The sequence below is a fragment of the Cebus imitator genome, unplaced genomic scaffold (assembly GCF_001604975.1).
Source record: "Cebus imitator isolate Cc_AM_T3 unplaced genomic scaffold, Cebus_imitator-1.0 Scaffold5, whole genome shotgun sequence".
Taxonomy (NCBI): domain Eukaryota; kingdom Metazoa; phylum Chordata; class Mammalia; order Primates; family Cebidae; genus Cebus; species Cebus imitator.
This window is the reverse complement of record NW_016107320.1, coordinates 1,657,550-1,681,221: the sequence shown is the minus strand read 5'-3', so window position 1 is coordinate 1,681,221 and position 23,672 is coordinate 1,657,550. Positions and strand designations below refer to the sequence as shown.

General features: G+C 34.4%; 1 protein-coding gene and 1 long non-coding RNA gene across 2 annotated transcripts in view; one reads left to right on the top strand and one right to left on the bottom strand.

The window, feature by feature from the left end:
* Positions 1–1,746: 1,746 nt before the first annotated feature.
* The window catches only part of SGCZ (sarcoglycan zeta), a 1,190,199-nt gene continuing 1,168,273 nt past the window's right edge, over positions 1,747–23,672 (bottom strand). Inside the window, exons 6-8 of the mRNA XM_017535477.2 lie at positions 19,161–19,233; positions 13,775–13,898; positions 1,747–1,963 (exon numbers count right to left, since the gene is read on the bottom strand). Of these exons, the coding sequence (XP_017390966.1) occupies positions 1,769–1,963; positions 13,775–13,898; positions 19,161–19,233 (392 nt within the window). The 3' untranslated portion in view covers positions 1,747–1,768. The remainder of the gene's footprint in view (positions 1,964–13,774; positions 13,899–19,160; positions 19,234–23,672) is intronic.
* LOC119472241 lies at positions 2,751–23,193 on the top strand. The gene is made up of 2 exons (XR_005201359.1): positions 2,751–2,786; positions 22,980–23,193. It is a non-coding gene; the product is annotated as an uncharacterized LOC119472241 (long non-coding RNA).

The following is a 23,672-nucleotide window of genomic DNA, read 5'->3' as shown; positions in this document are numbered from 1 at the left end:
CATCCAAACACAAGTCAAATTTTATTTTGAAATAACAAATTAGCTTTTGAACCCTTCTGCTGAGTACACTGGAAATGGGCTTTTTGTTATTTGATATGCTAGGTCATACAAACAAGATCATTCTGGTAAAATGTTAATCGCTTTTCATCTTGCCTTGCCAGTACTTCTACTTTCATTAACTACATGTTTTTCAACAAGTTCTAAAATCCCAATTCACTCTGAGCTGTAGAGACCTGAAATCCAAAGACTCTACAGCCATTCATTTCCAAAATGTAGTTTCAACATGCTGGTTGGTAGTGTGTATGGGGGAGCAAAAAGTTAATTGCCATGTGAAAATTCAGGACTTACTTTACAGTAACAGTAATTAAGTCATCTTCCCATAATAGGAATACTTAATACAGTTTTACATTCCTTGATTCTATAAGTTTCAAGAATCTGAGTTAAGGGGTATTGTGATAAATGAATCTGTAATATTCTAAAGTTATTAAGAGGACATATATAAAAGTAAGCAGTGGAGAATGAAAATAACTATAATTTTTGATGTCACAGTAGCTTAACAATCTAATAAAAGTAAATATATGTTAAGAGCTGAATAGAAATGTGACTCAGTTCCTGAGGGTATGAATCTAATGTAGTAAACACATTTTCAATATGTTTATTAGCATTTGTCATTTTTACTGTTTAGTCAAGAATCTTTAAGTTAACTTCTTTAAATCTTAACCTACAATAAAAAATAAATAGATAATAATTTTGAAGATGATATCCCAATGGAAGTGAATTTATTCCCATCATTATGCATCAAATTAGTATTATTTATTTGGAGGATGTCTGAATTTTAGCAGTCAGAATCAGTGCAAAGTGAATAGAGCAAACACAAACTATGCTATTAAAACCTAGGTGTAAAGGATAGTATGTGAATTTTTAAAAAATGATCTATGCATTTAATACCATCAGCATGTCCTTCTTAATCCTATCTTATATTGCAATCAGTTAGATGTTAAAAGCAAATACATTACATGCAGTAGCCATGTAAATACTACATAAAGCCATCTAGATTTGACAAATGACATTAAAATGGCATTTTGTTAATTCTGTAAAGATTATATTGCTGAGTGCTTTCAAAATCACCTAATGTACAAAATTGTAGACTTAGTAGACAAAGAGTAACAACACACTGAAATTAAAGAAACAAAATGAAAACTCAGGGAGAGATTCTGTATTGTTTTGTTTTGTTAAAAACCATGTATTGAATTTAATTTTTAGTAAAGCAAGCATTACATAATGCTTCAAAATTCTAAAAGTTGGGGATAAAAGTTTACATCCAAAAAGATGAATGGAAAATTGTGCTTTCAGACTGTAGAATAAGTTTTCTTACAGGGTTAACCATTTCATCTTGCCATTGGATACTGGGAATTTCATTTATGTAATGTATATATGTGCAGTTCATATCCAAGTCCTGCAAAAATCTAAAACTGTGTGCTTCACTTCATGTAGCAAAGGCACCTATGTTATTCTCCCTTTTGAGCAAAAGTCATGATCCAGTTTTCCTGCTGATGACGCTTTTTCCACTGCTGTGTCACTCACACTCTGTGTTGAGCAGTACGGTAAATCACAAGGGAAAGTGGTGGAGAATCCCTGCTCACACTGGAAGTTGCTCTGTGGACCATTCAAAGCAGCTCTGGACTGATCACAAGGGAAACCGAGCAGAACTGTGAAGCAGACGGACAGGAACAAAAGGCTATTCTGGTGTGAGGAGAAATCAGTCACTTCAGCTCCACAAGCAGATGTTGCTACTGGACTGACAAGTGGAACCTACTCCTGCTGGAGAAAGGTAAAGTTTGCCATTGGGACAGATGCAGAGTTCATACACTGTCTGTCGAGAACTCGAGGAGCCGGGTGAAGAAGATGGGAAGGAGCCGGTTGGTAGATTTCCCAGCCGGATTGTCTTTGCATTTAAAAATATCTATGAGAAAAAACAAATTGCATTTTAATTCATTTTAGTAATCGGCATTCCTCAGAGCATCCAGTAATCTACATCCCTCTTCAACATGGTCTAATAAGGAAGTCACACAACAAATAATTCGAGGGTTTAGCTGCCATGCTTTGTTGAACAAAAAAATTACATTCCTACAATATAGCCCCAAAGCTCTGCAGCTATCTTTTCCTTTGGGAGATGGTACATTCTGACAGAAAGCCTCAATCTGAAAAGCAATAACATACAATCTGCTTATGGGGCCAACCAGTTATTTAAACATGACAGAAAATTAATGATTTTGACAGTCTCTCAATTTAACTTCTTAACCACGCCCAGTGTAAAAAATATGCAAAGAAATAAGGATGTCAATGGAGATGATAATACTGACAGGGGCCAATTAATTTAAAAAAAAAAACAAAAACAAAAACTCTTGGTCTATTTTTTAATACTCATAAAAGTGTGTGGACTCTTAATCTAAAGGATATACTAAGTAGCTTATATGGTTTGGCTGTGTCCTCCCTCAGACCTCATCTTGAATTGAGGTTCCATAATTCCCATGTGTTGTGGGAAGGACCCAGTGGGAGATAATTAAATTATGGGGGCAGTTTGCCCCATGCTGTTCTTCTGGTAGTGAAAGACTCGCACGAGATCTGATGATTTTATAAGGAGAAATGCCTTTCACTTGGTTCTCTCATTCTCTTGCTAGCCACCATGTAAGATGTGCCTTTTGGCTTCTGCTTGCCTGACACCATGTAAGATGTACCTTTTGCCTTCTGCCATGATTGTGAGGCCTCTCCAGCTATGTGGAACTGTGAGTCTATTAAACATCTTTTTCTTTGTTAATTACCCAATCTCAAGTATGTCTTTATCAGCAGTATAAAAACAAGCTAATATAGTAGCCAATCAGTGCAGTGAACAATAAATAATCATTGTCTATAATTAGATTTGAAGTCTCCATGAAACATATGACCTATGTTCAATACCTACTTTGCTAAATCTTCTAACTTGGAAACTGCTTTATTCTAAATCATGGACTTACAACTTTGAGGGACAGTGATCACATGGTTCTGACATGCATGGGGAATGTTTCAGAAAAGAGAAAAAATGGATTTTGAATTTCAATGATCAAAGAAACAGCTCTCTCTAGCTGTTTCCTGTTTCTATTGTTATACAGCTAATGATTGCCTAAAGGGCATCCTAAATTGACAGGAATAACAGAATATTCCCTTTTCTCCATCTTTGCCCTCCGTCATCTAAGTTCTATTTGTTTTGTGCTAGGACTCCTGTAATAGTCCCTTACCTGGCCTCCTGGCTGCCCATTCTTGTCCTCCTATCGCTGGTTTTACATATTCCTAGAGTGAAATTTTAGGAAATGCAAATCATCTTGCTGCAGTGCTCACAATTCTCTGATGTTACCCCCCACACTTCAACTGGATTCTGATGTTTTTCAGTGGCACAAAGTCACTACCTATATGATCTGGCCTGTCTCTCAAACATAATTTCCAGTAATTCTTCCTCTTGCTCCAGTTCTTGCTCTATTTTCTCAAATACAGCAAAAGTACTATAGCCTCACAGCATTTTTACTGTTTCCTCAAACTGAAATACATTTCTTCAGAGGCTTAATGAATGGGGTGAGATATTAACTGGGTGGCTGTAAAATGTGAATGAGAGGGGGATTTCTACCTTTTTGATGCTATTTAAATTTCTGAAATATAAGATTTTATTCCATATTACAATTAAGCCAGAAAAGGAATTCATATACCAAAAGGATATATTTTAGGTTAATTGGGATGCAAAAAAAAAAAAAAAAAACCTTGCTCCAGTTCTCTCAAAGATCACTGCCTGGGAAATAACTTTTCTAAACACTCTATTAAAATAATATTAATCTTTCTTCTCTCTTTAACAGATATGCTTTTATCTATAGTAAAAATCCCTTTGTAATGTTATGTTACATTTGTAGTCATTCATTGTTGGTTTCTTCTACTTACAATAAGATCTATGAAAATAGGGCCTGTCTTTAGTTCGTCCTGATAGAATAAGTTATAGAATTGTAAAGTGCACGAATTACATGCTGCTCTTTCTTCACCTTGGACACATCTCTCCCGTCTAGGTTACAAACACACCCTCCATCAGGGTCCAGTTCATCTGTTTTCTCCTCCATATACCTTTCTCTGGTGCTCCAAGATAGAAAAAGTTTTCTTACTTGACTCTCCCATAGCAGTTTATTATTTTAAATATCGTATTCTGCTGATCACGTAATATGGCATCTTATAGCCATGCTCATATCTTACTTTCCCTGCTAAACTGTATCCTTCTCAAAGATAGAATCATTTTAAATTGTTAGTAATTCCTACTATGTTTAAACCTGCCCCTACACCTTCTACATAACACGGTTTCTCAATAAACTAATACATTACAAACAAATGAATGGCTGCATTTATCAGCAGTATTCAAAGTTAAAAAGCATGATTACAGCTTGTGTTTATTGATGTCAAATGTGGAAATATATTACCCTATAGTTACTTCTATGTTAAGTAGCAGGAAAGCAAAGAGAAAGAAATGAATCTATTTTTTAAGATTTGTTTTTTCTGATGTGAAAGCAACATGTGCACAAAACTAAGTAAACAACAAAACCCATGGAAATACATTTTTGGGTATGGATGTTGGGTCTCATTTCTTCTTGTTTTGTGTTACAGACTTGGGGCTCTCTTATTTCTCCTCTGGGGATGACAGATGATTCCTTATATCGATTGAGGAGGAGAGGAAGGGGGCTTGTGTAGTTCAGTGCGTTTTCCTTACAACTTTTCAAGAGCTAGCATGCTTGCAGATGAATGACATCCTCAAGCTTTGAAAGTGCCAAAAGTAACAGGGGCAACCTCTGAGACTGTGGGGTTTAAGTCTGTAGATTTGGAGTTGAGTTCACCTTGAAGAAATATTAGGAGCTGGTGTTTTGGCTAAGAAACCTTAAGACATACATAATTAAAGAGGGAGATAATGAAAATCTAACAGACATGTGGAGAAGAGGGCTCAAGTGGGATGATCAGATGACTGTAACATTTTGTGAATGGTGAATTCATTGTTAAGCACAGAAAGTAAGTAGCGTTGTTTAGCACTGGTGGTTTGCAGGATCCTACTTATACCATGCCATATCTCTGGCTTTTGCAATTGAACTACAGAATTTGATTGCACACACACTGTATTGCAAGCTGGCTCACCTCTAGATGAATCTAAAACATATATATTCATGGTGTATAAACATGGGAATTGGTTGTGTTTCAATTGATGTAGCTTTGAGGGAATAACTGCAGTGAGTAGCCATTTAATACAGGTAAGCTTGCAGGTGACAGAATTCAAGCATGAGGTATGGAGGGCTCATAGCTGGAGTAAACTTTGAAGTACTCAGGCTTTCTGATGAGTAGTTTGCTTCAGCATAGCCATAACGGTGTTCTTTGGCTCTCTCATCCATTTAGGGGCTGCTTTAGATTTTATTTGGCTATATGGCAATGCCTAATACCCTAAGTTTCTGAGATCCAAACTGTAGCTCCACTCATATGAAAAAAGTCATTTTTATTAATAGATAAATTCATTGATGTGGAGTCTTTAGAAAGAGAAAATACTGTGTTCTTGGCTTGAGATGGAAGTATAAGTTGTGAGATTAAAGGGGCTGTTATATATTGATTCTTTCCAACATAAAATTCCTGTACCTACCTAGGTTTGTGCTGCATGATTGAACTTGATCATATCTTTCTTTTCTGCCAAGGCAGTGATGCTGTTCACTGTCCAAATTCTAAAATTGATATGTCTCTTCAATATCATCTTATAAACCATATAATCCATTGGTTCGGAAACTCTTCCCTTGATCTCAGAATCACATCCCTGAGCTCTTAATTCACAGTCCACTGTCTTCTCTCTACCAAGAATTCATTTATCCTATTGTCACCTGTTGAAATCTGTCCCATGACTGTCACAAAATATCTTAGTTGAGTTTGAAAACAAAAATTGTTTTTGGCTGGGTGCGGTGGCTTATGCCTGTAATCCCAGCACTTTGAGAGGACAAGACTGCTGGATCATCTGAGGTCAGGAGTTTGAGATGAGCCTGCCAACACGGCAAAACCCTGTCTCTACTGAAATTACCAAAATTAGTTGGGTGTGTTGGTGCATGTCTATAATCCCAGCTACTTGGGAGGCTGAGGCAACAGAATAGCTTGAACCCAGGAGGCAGAGGTTGCAGTTAGCCAAGATCGTGCCACTGCACTCCACCCTGGGTGAAAAGAGTGAGCCTTCATCTCAAAAAAAAAAAAAAGTTTTCTTTTTTTTCTGTGCTCTTGTGGTATATATGTTGTTACTATATTATATATGCCATTATACCACTTACAGTATTCTACATACAATGATAATTCATGTTGGCTTCCAGACTAAGTTTGAAATTATTTGCAATACTATGTCTGAAATGACTTTGAATCTTCAACAATGCAGAATTTTACATACAATTTCATTGTACATTTCATCCATTATTTTAGAGACCTCAGTACCATGACTGATCTGATATTAAAACTATCTAAAGATAAGGACTTTATATCCTTCTATACTGTATAGTAAATGATCAACCTGCCTTTCTGTGATAGTCAATGTAGCAAAAAATACATATTTTATGTAATTATATGTTTCTTCATAGGAAAAAGACAGGTTATTTTATTATTAAGGCTGTGCCTTTCGGTACTTTTACTTTGTTACTATATAAATAAACCACAGATGAAAACCTGTGGCTATGATTTAGTTAGAGCATAACACTCATTCGACAATTAAGTGCTAACATGTGATAAAATCAAAGGATTCTGCTGATACAATGAATAAAAGAACATATGTAAGTGATTCAAATATAGGGGCAAAATAGATATTAACATTTATTATGAGTAATTAACATTTATTATGAGTAATACCATGATGAAAGCAACTCTTCAAAGAGAATGTAAGATGTTTAAGAAAGACTTCCATCATGTTGTGCTAGACAAAGCATTGTAGTCTACAATTGTAGTGGAGAGAAATCCTGATAGAATATTTGAATATATTTTCAAAAAATATATTTCTAGTTTATTTTCTGGAAGTATCTCTTTTTTATTATACTTTAAGTTCTGGGGTATATGTGCAGAACATGCAGGTTTGTTACTTAAGTATAAACATGCCATGGTGGTTTACTGCATCCATTCCCCCCGCCATCTACATTAGGTATTTTTCCTAATGCTATCCCTCCCCAATCCCCCCACAGGCCCCAGAGTGTGATGTTCCCCTTTCTGTGTTCATATGTTCTCAACATCCAACACCTACTTATGAGTGAGAACATACAGTGTTTGTTTGGTTTTGTTTTCTTGTGTCAGTATGCTGAGAATGTTGGTTTCCAGCTTCATCCATGTCCCTGCAAAGCACATGAACTCATCCTTTTTTATGGCTGCATAGTATTCCATGGTATATCTGTGCCAAATTTTCTTTATCCAGTCTATCATTGATGGGCATTTGGGTTGGTTCCAAGTATTTGCTGTTGGGAATAGTGCTGTAATAAATATGTATGTGCATGTGTCTTTATAATAGAGTAATTTATTCTTTGGGTATATATCCAGTAATGGGATTGCTGGGTCTAATTATATTTCTAGTTCTAGATCCTTGAGGAATCGCCACACTGTCTTCCACAATGGTGGAACTAATTTACACTCCCACCAACAGTGAAAAAGTGTACCTGTTTCTGCACATCCTCTCCATTATCTGTTGTCTCCTGATTTTTTTAATGAACACATTCTAACTGGCATGAGATGGTATATCATCGTGGTTTTGATTTGCATTTCTCTAATGACCAGTGATGATGAGCATTTTTTTCATGTTTGTTGGCTACATAAATGCCTTCTTTTGAGAAGTGTCAGTTCATATCCTCACCCACTTTTTGATGGGGTTGTTTTTTTCATGTAAATATGTTTAAGTTCATTGCAGATTCTGAATATTAGCCCTTTGTCAGATGGGTAGTTTGCAAAAATTTTTTCCCATTCTGTTGGTTACTTTTTCACTCTAATAATAGTTTACTGTGCAGAAGCTCTGAAGTTGAATTAGATCCCATTTGTCTATTTTGGCTTTTGTTGCCATTGCTTTTGGTGTTTTAGTTATGAAGTCCTTGCCCATGCCTGTGTCCTGAATGGTATTTCCTAGGTTTTCTTCTAGGGTTTTAGGCATTAGGGCTTATGTTTAGATATTTAATCCACCTGGGGTTAATTTTTGTGTCAGGTGGAAGAAAGGGATCCTGTTTCATCTTTCTGCATATGGCTAGTCAGTTTTCCCAACACCATTTATTAAATAGGGAATCCTTTCTCCATTGCTTGTTTTTGTCACGTTAATGATCAGATGGTTGTAGATGTATGCAGTTCTTTCTGAGGCCTCGGTTTTGTTCCATAAGTCTATATCTCTCTTTGGTACCAGTACCATGTTGTTGTGATTACTGTAGCCTTGTAGTATAGTTTTAGGTCAGGTACCATGATGCTTCCAGCTTTTTTTATGCTTTTGTTTTGGATTATCTTGACTGCGTGGGCTCTTTTTTAGTTCCATGTGAAGTTTAAGGTACTTTCTTCCAGTTCTGTGAAAAAAGATAATGGTAGCTTGATGGGGATAACACTGAATCTATAAATTACTTTGGGCAGTACGGCCATTTTCACAATATTGATTCTTCCTAACCATAAGCATTGAATGTTTTTCCATCTGTTTGTGTCCTCTCCAAGCATGGAATGTTTTCCCATCTCTTTGTGTCCTCTCCTTTAGCAGCGGTTTGGGAGTTCACTCATGATTTGGTTCTGTTTGTCTGTTATTGGTGTATTTAAATACTTATGCTTTTTCACACTGATTTTGTATCCTTAGTCTTTGCTGAAGTTGCTTATCAGCTTAAGGAGGTTTTGGGCTGAGACAATGGAGTCTTCTAAATATATAATCATGTCATCTGCAAATAGAGACAATTTGACCTCCTCTTTTACTAATTGAAATAGCCTTTATTTCTTTTCTTGCCTGAGTGCCCTCGTCAAACTTCTAATACTATGTTGAATAGTAGGGGTGATGGAGGGCATCTTTGACTTGTGCCAGTTTTCAAAGGGAATACTTCCAGTTTTGCCCATTTAGGATGACACTGGCTGTAAGTTTGTCATAAGTAGCTCTTATTATTTTGAGATACGTTCCATCGATACCTAATTTACTGAGTTTTTAGCATCTTGAATTAACAACTGAGATAATTCCATAAACAGAAAAAAGGAATATTCCTCTTTTGCCTGTATTAAATTATGACCTCATCTGAAAAGGCATGAAATACTCCAGAACATCTCTCTCAACTTATCCTTTGATTCTTTTCCTTCTCGATTTAACCTTTGTGGACTCATAATTAAAAACAATAAAATACTAACGGAATATATTGGTAGAAAAAGCATTACAACAGATTTAGACCATCAAGAACTTTCAAAATCACAGTAAAAATATACAGACTAGCATAGGAATAATGCATGAGCATTTAAAATAACGAATGTGGAATTAAAAACAAACTACATGGAAACAGAACAACGTGCTCCTGAATGACTACTGCGTTAATAATGAAATTAAGGCAGAAATAATGTAAAGATGTTCTTTGAAACCAATGAAAACAAAGACACAAGTACCAGAATCTCTAGGGCACATTTAAAGCAGTGTGTAGAGGGAAATTTATAGTACTAAATGCTCACAAGAGAAAGCAGGAAAGATCTAAAATCGACACCCTAACATCACAATGAAGAGAACTAGCAAACAAATTCAAGAGTTAACAGAAGACAGGACATAACTAGGAGCAGAGCAGAACTGAAAAAGATGGAGACACGAAACCTCTTCAATGTATCTACGAGCTGGTTTGTTGAAAAGATCAACATAATATTTAGACCACTAGTCAGACTACTAAAGAAGAAAAAACAATCAAATAGACATAATAAAAAATGACATGGGTATAACATCACTGATCCCACAGAAACACAAACTACCATCAGAGAATACTATAAACACCTCTATGCAAGTGAACTAGAAAATTTTGATTAATTCCAGTACATATACAGCTTCCTAAGACTGGATCAGGAAGAAGTCAAATCCCTGAATAGACCAATAACAAGGTCTGAAATTGAGGCAGCAATTAAAAGCCCAAAAACATCCAGGATCAGATGGATTCATAGCCGAATACTACCAGAGGTACAAAGAGGAGGGGCTAGTAGCATTTCTTCTGCAGCACATCAAGAAGCTTATCAACCACAATAAAGTGGATTCATCCCTGGGATACAAGGCTGCTTCAACATATGCAAATCAATAAATGTAATCCATCACATAAACAGAACCGTGACAAAAACCACGATTATCTCAATAGATGCAGAAAAGGCCTTCAACAAGTCTTAATAGCCCTTAATGCTAAAAGCTCTCAATAAACTAAGTACTGATGGAACATAAGAACTATTTATGACAAACCCACAGCCAGTATCATAATGAATGGACAAAAACTGTAAGCATTCCCTTTAAAAACCAGCACAAGACAAGGATGCCTTCTCTCACTACTCCTATTCAATATGGCCAGCTCAATCAGGCAAGAAAAATAAATAAAGGATATTCAGCTAGGAAAAGAAGAATTCCAGTTGTCTCTGTTTGTGGATAACATGATTATATATTTAGAAGACCTTGTCATCTCAGCCCAAAATCTCCTTAAACTGATAAATAACTTCAGCAAAGTATGAGGATATAAAATCAATTCGCAAAAATCAGAAGCATTCCTATACACTAATAACAGCCAAATTATGAGTGAATTCTCATTCACAACTGCTACAAAGAGAATAAAATACCTAGGAATACAACTTACAAGGGATGTGAAGGATCTCTTGAAGGAGAACTACCAACCACTACTCAAGGAAATAAGAGAGGACAAAAACAAATGGAAAAACATTCCATGCTCATGGATAGGAAGAATCAATATAATGAAAATGGTCATAATGATCCAAGTAATTTATAGATTCAGTGCTATCCCCAACAAGCTACCATTGACTCTCTTCACAGAATTGTAAAAAAAACCCCAAAGCTTTAGATTGCATATGGAACCAGCAATGAGTGTGCACAGCCAAAACAATCCTAAGCAAAAAGAAGAAAGCTGGAGGCATCATGCTACCTGGGTGCAAACTATATTACAAGGCTACAGTAACAAAAACAGCATGGTACTGGCACCAAAAGATATATATATATATATATATATACACACACACACACACACACGTGTGTATATATATATATATATATATACACAGATATCTGTGTATATATATATATGCACATATATCTGTATATATATATACAGCTATACATGTGTATGTGTGTGTATACAGATATATATATAATTGGTGCCAGTATATATAACATATATGTGTGTGTGTGTGTGTGTATGCATATATGTATACACACACACACCAATGGAACAGAACAGAGGCCTCAGAAATAACACCACACATCTACTATGGTCTGATCTTTGATAAAAACAAGCAATGGGGAAATGATTCTCTATTTAATAAATGGTGTTGGGAAAACTGGCTAGCCCCATGCAGAAAGATGAAACTGGATTCCTTTCTTACATGTTACACAAAAATTAACTCAAGGTGGACTAAAGATTTAAATGTAAGACCTAAAACCAGAAAAACTCCAGAAGAAAACCTAGGCAAAACCATTCAGGACATAGGTATGGGCAAAGACTTCATGACGAAAACATGAAAATTAATGGCAACAAAAGCCAAAATAGACGAATGGGTTCTAATTTAACTTAAGAGCTTCTGCACAGCAAAAGAAAATATCCTCAGACTGAACAGGTAGCCTACAGAATGGGAGAAACATTTTGCACTTTACCCATCTGACAAAAGGCTAGTATCCAAAATCTACAATGAACTTAAACAAATTTACAGGAAAAAAACCCCATCAAAAAGTGGGTAAATGATATGAACAGATACTTCTCAGAAGAAGACATGTATGTACTCAACAAACATATGGAAAAAAGCTCATCATCATGGGTCATTAGAGAAATGCAAATTAAAACTAGAATGAGATAACATCTCATGCCAGTTAGAGTAGCAATCATTAAAAAGTCAGGAAACAGCAGATGCTGGAGAGGAAATGGAGAAATAGGTACACTTTAACACTGTTGGTGGGAGTGTAAATTAGTTCAACCATTGTGGAAGACAGTGTGGCTATTCCTCAAGGATATAGAACTAGAAATATAATTTGACCCAGCAATCCCATTACTGGGTATATACCCAAAGGATTATACATCATTCTACTATAAAGGTACATGCACAGATATGTTTACACAGTACTATTCGCAATACCAAAGACTTGGAACCAACGCAAATGCCCATCAATGATAGACTGAATAAAGAAACTGTAGCACATATACACCATGGAATACTATGCAGCCATAAAAAAGAATGAGTTCATGTCCTTTGCAGGGACATGCATGTAGCTGAAAACCAGTTACTACATGTTCTCCAATTACTCCAAACCAGTTACTTATGTTCTCTCTCATAAGTGGGAGTTGAACAATAAGGACACATGGACACAGGGAGGGGAACATCACACACCGGGGCCTGTCAGGGGATGAAGGGCTAAGGGATAGATAACATTAGGAGACATATCTAATGTAGGTAATGGGTGCAGCATAACACCATGCCATATCTATAACTATGTAACAAAACTGCACATTCACCCCAGAACTTTAATTAAAAAAAAAACAAAAAAAAAACGAGCAAGCATGAAAGCATCTGCCAAGATGTCTAGGCAGATTTGTAAATGAAAATATGAGAATGCTAGAAATTAAAAGCATAATCACTAAAATTAAAAAGCTCAATGTATGGATTAAATAAGCGATTAAATCCTGAAACTATAGACCTGAATAATTCAGTAGCATGACGTACAGTAAGATAAAGAAATAGAAACTGGGAAGGAGAGGGTAAGAGATGGGGAAGGTGTGAAAATGAAGTTATGTCCAGAGTTTCAGGAAAAAGACCATAGAAAAATGAGGGAGAGGTTATATGAAGAAATAATGGGAATTTCCAGAATTGACAAAAATGTGATTCTGCAGATAAAAGAATCACAAAGTATATAGCAAGTAATGTAAATAAAATGTGTGTGTACTTATAGTGGAAGAATAGAACACAAGACAAAGTATTAATTACAACAGGGAAAATAAATAAATGGTGTCTAAAGGAGTAGCAACAAAATTTAAAGGAAATGCTTGAGAGATAAAGGATATATGGAAGAAAAACATTCTTTATATCCTTTTCCAGGAAATATCATTCATAAATAATACAACATTTTTCTTCTAGATAAATAATGGTACTCTTTCTATGGAAACAACCAAAGTGCTTTCTGGAATAACTTTCTGAATACAAAATATAACGCGAATAAAAAAAGGAAAATGAACTGCCATTATTCTTGATATCTTCATGATATTGGATATATCTGCTCATTTTGAAAATACAAGTATTTAGACATCCCACTTATAATTGATTTGTGAAGTAATATCTTTCAGTAGAAAATAAATGGAGTTGTAACTTAGGAAAGTAACATTAGGTTACCAAATTTCATATTTAAGCAGTATTCATATTCAAGAAGTATATGTTTTTGTAACTTAAACTTTCCCACAAAGCACTTCTTTATGCTTCCCCTGGAACTATATGCATATAATTTGAAAAGATGCACCCTCAGCAGTAAAGGGCCAGGGTCCACCTTTCTAGGACTCACCTCCCCTTCTGTAGACTGCAAATGGAGCTCCTTCCTGCAGGTGGCCTTGAAGTCTCCTGCAGCAGCACTCACCTGGACCCCACGAGGAGCTTCCATGATCAAGGATCTGGTGGGTGATTCAAGCCTAAGAGAAAAACAAACAAAAAATCACTAATAGAAAAGAAAAATTTTGATAAACCCAAAGACAACATTACCCAACTTAAAAGAACCACCAGACAAACATACAAACCAGACAGGCGTAAAGAGTCCTGTCATTTTAAGCAAAGATAAAATGAGTTTTAGAAAAATTTTTATGGACTTATCTATTTTTTGGCTCTTTATAAAAATCTACATTTATTCACATCAAGTATTTACTCTCACTTTCATGACAATTTACTTATGGTTTCTTTCGTCATTTCCTTCATAAGACTCATGAAAAGTAGGGTGTGATAAGTATACTTGCTAAAATTTTTAATAGAACACTAATATTAATGATGAAGGTTTAATAAAAAAATTACTACAATTTAGGATGTAGATGTATATGTTCCTCCATAAAGAGTCCCTGTCTTGTAAAGATGAATGCTTTAATGAAAATCATTATTATTGCAAACTTTTACGCACATACAGTCAGAATTTTGTGAGCTCGAAGATTTTCAGAGTACTCATTAATGAAACAAGATATTTTCTACATCAACTGAGTCTTTTGGCTCAGTGAAATGTCTACAGAATGAGTGACATTAGTCTGGGAAACAAAAATCAATAGGAGGGTGATAGACAAGTACAAATGTGATTGAAGTTTGGCTACGTAAATCATGATGGTAAAAAACAAGTGTTTTAGACAGTCATGTCTACAAAAAAAAGAGTTGGGAGGCAGTTTTCAAATTATCTACAAATATAATACTAGGAAAAAAGCCAAAATGACAGAATACAGGAGCTAGAATGCAGTGGTAAAAAATCCTAGTGTGAGAAGAGGTAGGCCCATGCCTTGGACTTTTTAGATCAGCGCTCTGTCTTGGGGATGCAGCTGCCTGTGCTCCCCTTGACCACAGGACTTTAAGACGAGGGTACCCTCAGGCTCACATTCAAACTCTTGCCCAGTGCAACTAGTTTTGTTTTTGTTTTCTGAGGCAATGAATTCACAGTTGTTTTGTAGAAAGAACCACATCAAATGGTTAGGTCTCTGGAGTTCAGGTCCCTCTCAGCAGGGAAGGCATACTTAAAGGCTTAAAAGTGATATTGAAGGAGTAGAGCCAGCATATAGAAGTGGTTTCAACCTTTCATTATTTCTTTTTTCACTCACCAAAGCAACTTTAAAACTTTAATCCTTATGAGCCATTTGGACATCTATCTTCGTATAATCCCTGGAGGGGTGAGGTTTTGAATATATCTGTTTTTAAGAAACGTCTATTTTTTTTAACAAAATTCCCCATATTTTCCATAGAATATTTGAAAACTTGAAAAGACAAGCACTCAAAATCCTATTAACTTATAAAATTTACTATTAGCATTTTATGCATAGTATTTAAATGTCAAAATTTGAATGCTAAAATGTATGCTTTATCACTGATTACCCCTGATATACAACCGTTCTGGAACTACCTAATAAACAGACTCTTAGCAGCACTGTATCAACAAATAAATATTGCCCCACTTCTCTCTTGTATGGAAACTCTCTTGTTCACTGAGGAGGGTTTTGCAGACTATCTTACTTATATTACAGTAGAGGTTTTCAATTAAACTATTCACTTTATTATAAAATGTTCTCTGAAAAAGCCTGTTGAAAAGGAAACCCAGGTTTATTGGCACTACTTGTAGATTCCTATGTAATTTGTCAATGAAATTAGTGAATTGTAATTGTATTCATTTTGAAAGCATTATAGCAAATATAGCAATGAGTTTCAGACTAGCTTTCACAGTGGTTACCTAGGATTATTATAGCAGAAAGGAGGATTAAATTTAACTCAAGTCTCTCTGCCACCTGTTTTGTAAAGCATTCTGTTTGTTTATGGTGTTTATATACCAAAGATGCAAAAAGATACTGCTTTTAAGGTGTTATGCAAGTATCAAATATAAAAATCTGTGGCCTAAATCTCTAGAATTCTCAACATTCTGACAAAAGAGAATTCAGATTTTAAAAGAACCTAAGTTGCAAGATGCAATTATTAAATATTAGCTTAAGCAGAACTTAAACATCAGAAGAAACAGAAAGGCAAGGAAAAGGAAAGGCAAAGAAAGCAAAAATCCTATTTATCATAATGTTCTTCTCATAGGTAGAACAACGTCAGCCAAGTGATTTACACCTTTATTTAGGAAATGTCTCAGGACAAAATCTTGAGTGCTTAACAAATGGATTTTATTCTTGGAGTGCATTAATGATGCGTATGTCAGCTATGTGTTTCTAGAGATTAACTTGGAGCCTGCAAGCCTTAATATTTCTGTTTTAAACTGCATTTTTGCAAGAATGAGAATTATGAAAAGAAGATGCCAAGTATATGATTAAATATTAATTCATTTTACAGAATCCAAGTGGAGATTATTTTCTTATTCATGAAGTAGTTAATGGATCTGAGATCCAAAACAATCTTTGGAAAATGGACATTGTATAATTAGTATCATTACTTTTTATCATAGGTGCAGAAACTCTTCAAACGGTAGTAACTTAACTATATATTAACGTAAGAAATAAAACAAATAAGAACATTGGGCCATTCTGGGCAAATTTACTATTATGTCTTTATAACCATTTAATATGCCTGTTTTAGGCTTTTAAAATATAGACTCCATACTACATAATATAAAAAAAAAACAAAATCTGAGAAAATCCAGTTTTAAATTCCACATGAAAACTAGCACAGAACTTGAGAAATAGTAAACACTCATCAAACATCTGCTGAATAATTTATAGAAACACACTACATTTCTTCAGTAAAATATTATCAATATTCTATTAATGTAATAAACTTTGAATGTTTTTTTTTCTAGTCTTTTTTTCTTGACAATAACAAAACCAAAGAAAACATGGATGCTTACTCCCCATACTATCATTTCATTGTCTTGGCCAACCAATGTCACCTTGTTGATTAGAAGTAGGCATCAACTAACAGTACTTACTGCTCCGAAAGGAAAATTGTCAGCAAGGCTTGTAATGTTTTTCTCAGACACACTGCTTTTATTCTTCATTACACAAATAAATAATGGAATATCTATATAATTACTGTATTTTACTTCTGTTTCAGTTTGGAAATTTAGTAACACTTTTCTTGGGGGTTGCCAGTCTGCTTTGAGAACTAGCTGATAACTCCAGCTTAGTGCAATGTTTAAATAATGACTAATCAGAAAATAAAAACCAGAAATACTGTATACTAATTATAATATCACATTTTCACTTATGAATTTTGAAAGATGTCAGCAAGATAAAGTAGCACTTGATTCTTATTCCTCTTTTGATGATAGACTCTACATAGTAGAAATTTCAAAATGTTACTAAAATCTTAGAAATAAATATTTCTATAAGAATAAATTTAAATTTTTAAATACTTATATAAATTTAGTAATTTTTAAAAATTTATTCAATAAATTAGTAACCAGCTGTTTCTATATTAAAACACATATTAAAAACAATTGGAATCAGTGCTATTCACATGTGTCTTTGTAAGACAATAATAACTGCAGCCACTTCCCTTATATCCCATTTATTTAGTTAATGTCCTCATTATTCAGCTTTGCTAAGTTTCAGCAATGCAAATTAACAAACATTTACTGCAACTACGATGTGTAAGATACAGTGCTGGCTGCTACAGCACTAAGGATAAACAAAGGAGATGTGTATCCTGTTCTAATGGAAATTTTGTTAGGAGAAGAACGATATGATAAACATTTTTGCAAAAGTTGTTCAATTCCTCCCTGAAAAAAAGCACCATAAATGAAGACTACAGCACCCTATGAGATGCTGTTTACACACATTCCTCAGCACTCCTAAATCTCTAGGATTTCTATACAGAGTAGGTAATTATTATGTTGCCCTTCTAAAATAAGTCTTGGTCCTTGAAGGAGGCCACTTTTTTTTTCTAATATTGTTCACTAGCTAGTTTGAATCTGTATTACTCAAGTAGTGAGAAACTGAGTTCTTTAGGAAATTTTATCATAGAATTCTAAAGGACTGCAAAATTTACTGTTTTAAAAGTATGGTTTTATTGCCTTAAAGATTTCCAACTTTATTTTTTTGTTTCCATCTGAGCATGTCCGTACACTCATCTAATGGGAAGGGATAAACGCCAATCCATATGAAATAAAAAGGTCTTTTAACTTAATTTTTATTTTGCTTCCCAAGACAGCAACTGTGTCTCCCAGGCTGATACTTTGATCCAATTTTACAAGTAACTTTTCATATGTGATTAATTTTCATCAGCACTATTTGTGTCTTTCCTTTTCCTATACAATAGTATGTTTTAGAATGTAATTTAGTTATCATTAATTATTATTAAGCCATCATTAATTGCCAAATCTTATGTATTGAATTAAGAGCATCAACTGAGCAGTTTTGTATTAGGGATGCAGATTTTAATATTTCAAATGTAGTCAACAGTAGTAATAATGATCCTGGAAAGAATTCCCCATAATGTTGGAATTTTTCTGCATAGTAAGAACTTTTACATATAATGCCTCTTAGAACCATCATAATATCAGGAAGCAACTTATTCTATTGGAAATATTAGACTGAGCAACCATTCATAGACCAATTAAGTTCTGCCATTTTCTGATTAGATTCTATTTGCTTCCATGTTTCCCACTATATAATGCTCTGTGATCATTTATAGTTTTCTCAACTCTCTATTTGCCCTGTTTTTATGCATATATATGTCATATATTTTATTATATATGTAAGATTTTCCAGCATTTCTTTGTTTTGTTTTTTGTTTTTAGAAATGGTGTCTTGCTGTGTTGCCCAGGCTGGAGTACAGCACCACAATCATAGCTCACTGCAGCCTCAGCCTCCTGGGCCCTAGCAATCCTCTGGCCTTAGCCTCTTAACTTGGACTACACATGTGCACCAGCATGCTTGGCTAATTTTTTATTTTTTGTAGAGACAGGGTCTCACTATGTTGCCAGGTCTTGAACTTCTGATCTCAAGTTATCTTCCTACCTTGGCCTCCCAAAGTGCTGAGATTACTGGTGTGAGCCACTGTGCCCAGTCTCAGCATCCCTATTTTTATTAGCTGCTTTCACTTACTCTATAACTACCTGTGCCTTTTCTTTTCCACATTCTTCCTGTGTAATGTATTCAGTTTTGTATTTATTGTAAGTATATTGGAGGAAACACTGTCTAATTGTTTATTTTACTTCTTCATATATTAAGGATTATCAACAATGATGGAATTTACAGCACAGGTATAAGAGGAACGCTTACCTGAGATCTTGAGATGGCTCTGCTCTGATGTGTGGCGTCTCCACAGAGTGCCCAAATACAGCTCCTTCAGTGCCTGGGGGTAGCATGAATATATAGCAGTCAGTATAAGAAAGTTCACACAGTGGCTTTCATCTCTATTTTTATGTATCAAATATTCTTCCAAAAGAGAGAAAGCTTAAAATAGGTATATATGATGTATTAATTTGTTTTCACACTGCTGATAAAGACCTACCTGAGACTGAGAAGAAAAAGAGGTTTATTTAGAATTACAGTTCCACATGTCTGGGGAGGCCTCACAATCATGGCGGGAGGAGAAAAGTACTGCATGTATGGCGATGGCAGGAGAAAAATGAGGAAGATCCTAAGGCAGAAACCTGATAAAACCATCCATGAGATTTATACACTACCATAAGAACATTATGGGGGAAACTTCCCCCATGATTCAAATTATCTCCCATGGGGTCCCTCCCACAACAGGTGGGCATTATGGGAGTACAATTTGAGATAGATTTGAGTGGGGACACAGAACCAAATGGTATTACAAGATATGCATGAGAAGACCTGAAAGAATATCACCAGGTAGAGAAGAGTCAAGCCAGGTAAATCTAAATTTCATTATATTAACTTGATTTTAAAATTAAATTATTTATAAAAGTCAAGAATAAGTGAGAATTCCCATTCAAGAACAGAAGCTCATCTTTGCCCCCTGCCTTACTTTCCCAGTTAAAAGAAATTGAGGGAGGGATAACTCACAATACTGAATTCTGCATTTCTATAATTAATAGCAGGTCATGAATAAAAATGTGGAGGTGAGCTCTACTTTATCCTACTATTGGTTTTTAAAGACATGGCCTCACAGATGTTTAGCAGTTCTCCCACATAGAGCTACCACCTTTGATTACAGCAACCACCAAACGACAGAGAACATGTCATGTTACTTTGACCTTTCTAGAGTGAGGGCTTTATCTAAAACCATGAACTGCTTTATTTCATTTTGTTATAGTTGTTTTCATATGGGATCATAATTTTCCAAAGAGGTCATGTACTCTAACATCTTCCTCAAGAGACTGAATAATTATCTATAATCTCAACTTTGATTTACTAATACACTTGTTTTTCTAGATTACCATACCTTTTTCATAATTTATCGAAACAAAATGGAAGGATTCTTCTGTTTCCAGAATCAAGGGGAAAAAAAGTTCCAAATAAGATGACATTAACAAAACCTCTTTTTTTTTTTTTTTTTTTTTTTTTTTTTTTTTTTGTTTTTTTTTTTTTTTTTTTTTTTTTTTTTTTTGGTAATTCTGCATAAACGTCTTTGATTTTCACCCTCAAAAAAAACTTTATAATTTTGTTTTTTGGTCTAATCTTAAAACTTCTTGGTGTAAGAACCTTAATCTGTTCCATCAGTGGCCACAACACTAGCTAAATTATACAATGTAATTTAAAAATGTATAAATTTTAAGCAAACAAATCTGTTTTGTCTAATGAGAAAAATCATGTAAAATATATTCATTCAAGAGGCAATGATGAAGTTGCCATTAGGAAATTAATGCTAAAATTCTAATTCCTTAAAAATAGATTGTTATATAGGGAAATGTATTAGAACCATCAGAAGATTCCTTGCATAATATAGCAGTAGAGACCTTGATCATGAATAGAAGAGGAAGAGATTTTTTTTTCCCAAAATTGTATAAATTTCATCTCTATTTTGGTTCTGAAAGCAAACTTATGAGGTTCTGCTGCAGTAAATCCTTAAGATTACAGATTTCTGCGTATCAGCTAAAAGCTATTGTCATTTGTTGAACTAGGCTATGGGACATACAGTCCTTTTTTTTTAAACTTTTTTCATAAATTTTGAGAAATTATTTCTTTATTTAAGGAGTTTATTCTTTTGATATTTTGGAAAATATTTATTTCTTCAAGTGGAACATTCCTTAAAATGGGCCTTAAAAGTTAAACAGTAGTTTGAAGTAACACTAATTTTGTGATTATGGTGGGGATAGCAGTCAAAAGAATGTCATAAGATATATATTTGTATATCTCAAAGAGAGACTCCAGCATTTTGTAATAAGAAAATATAGTTATCCATGTGCAAAGTTCAAAAATGAATTTCCACTACTGCATGATTATGAAATTTCCCAGATAAGGTGACAGAAATGTGACTAAACGTTAATAATACTATTTACTTTCAAATACATAATTGTACTTAGTAACTAAGCAAAAAATGTATCAATGAAAATAAAAATAGAAGGTCATCAAAAGTTTAAATTTTTAATGAGAATTAAAAACTGATAGAGGTCTCAATTCTGAATTCCAATATAAAATCATCATTTTTTAAAGGATTTTTCAGGAAATAAGTATGTAATCATGCCACTTAAAGGGTGAAATTGTAAACTAAATGATATAAGGGATTAACAAAATGCACGGATCTAGAAAAGAAAAAACTCACCCTCCTGTTTTCGTCCTGAATGAGCCAAAGATACAAAATTAATAACACAGATAATCTTAAAGGAAATCAGTAAGGGACAATAAAACCACCTGAACTAGGTATGTACTTTAACAGCATAAAAAAAAAAAATCAGAATATGCACAGTGGCTCCTGCCTGTAATCCCAGCACTTTAGGACAAAGTAGACAGACGACTTGAGGCCAGGAGTTCCAGATCATCCTGGCCAACATGATTAAACCCCATCTCTACTAAAGATACAAAAATTAGCTGGGCATGGTGGTGCACACCGGTAGTCACAGCTGCTCAGGAGTCTGAGACAGGAGAATAGCTTGAACCTGGGAAGTACAGTTTGCAGTGAGCCAAGATACCTAAGATTGCACCACTGCACTCTGGCCTGGGCAACAGAGGGAGACTCTATATCTAAAAGAAAAAAAAAAAAAAACTTAAAAAATTAAAAATATCTCTCCCATTAATTGAAATTTTTTTACCATGCAGACTAGTAGGGTTGTAAGATTTAGCAATTAAAAATATATGACAATGAGTTAATTTGAGTTTCAGATAAACATCAAATCATTTTTAGTATAAGTATAGGATACTAACAGAAGATGTACTTATCCTAAAAACATGTCTTGAGTGATCAAGTAAATTCAAAATTAATAAGGCATCATGTACTTTATCTGGAAGCCCTAACAATTTGTCAACATTCATTTGGTAAACAAGGACAGATCTTTTCTTCAAGAAAAGAAAGACTGTGTCATGAATTCTCATATCACAGGCTCTAGAAACCAAAGAAACAAAAAAGGATAGACATGAAAAGGTCAAAAGGAACTTAACAGAGACATATTAATATTAAACGTATTGAATAAATGCTTGTTTTCCATTGCTATTGTAAGGGGCTCTTCAAAAGGGTACAATATTCAGTACTACTTGATTATAAAGTCCTGTAAAGGATGTTTCAGATAGTGTAAACTGACTACAATGTTACAAGACATAGGGGAAACATATACTATTAGCTATTGCAATTGTCAGAAAAAAATGAGGTAAGAAAATTCAGGTCCAAAAGTAATAGAAGCCATTCATATGATTTCTGGCTTTTGCAGGAACGAATAAGGATAACATATTCTGCTTTGCTGGAAATGAGAAAAGGTAGATATGGATTACTGTCCTACTTTATATTTAAAGACATTTTAAAACATAAGGATACTACCCTTTACATAAAATGCTACAACCTCAAAAACAAATTATTAAAATTAAATGTCAGCAGCCCTTCTGATGTGGCTATCTATATTCTAAATGCTATCTATACTATAAGTGTTATATCCTACGCTACTCATTATTCACCCATTGACATTCATATATTTTTTACAGAAGTCACTGGTCCCAGAAGAAGAAGTAGCACAAGAAAAGGAAACCCAAAGAGAAGCACCAGAAAGAAGGAAAATAACCAAGAAAGGCAGGAACACATCACATTGAGAAAAAGAGAGGCAGGAAATTATATTTTTAAGTTACTTTATCTGATATTTGCCAAAAGAGAACTTTTGCTGGTCTGTAGTTTTTCAATAAAATCAATTATGATGATGAATATTTTTAAGATTTTTTTTTTTTTTTGATTTGGGGGAAAAGCGGGGAATGAATTTTGTGTAGATATCAAACTGGTATGAAAGAGAAACTAGAAAAGGAATTCAGAGACCACAAGGCAAAGGTTAACAACACATGAGCATCTATCCTCCCAGCCCTATGGCACTTCACAGGAATCTTAGGCAGCGTTTCAAATTCCTATACCAGAATAGGGATCAGGTGCAGGGCTATTTGTCCAGCTCTCGAGGGACAGAAAGATTCTCATTTGTTTATGATCTTCAAATTTGTGTGTTTTAGTGAATATATTCAAACTTTTCAGAAGTCTCCCTACCTTACTTTCTTTTTCTTTATTTGCATCTGTTCCCCCAAATCTAAATTAGTATTAAAATCTAGATGAACTGGGAATAGATTTGTTTTATTCCCAGGTTTGCTTATAGTTTGTTTTTAATTCTCAGCTAAGTATTTAAAGCCCTCCGGTTTTTA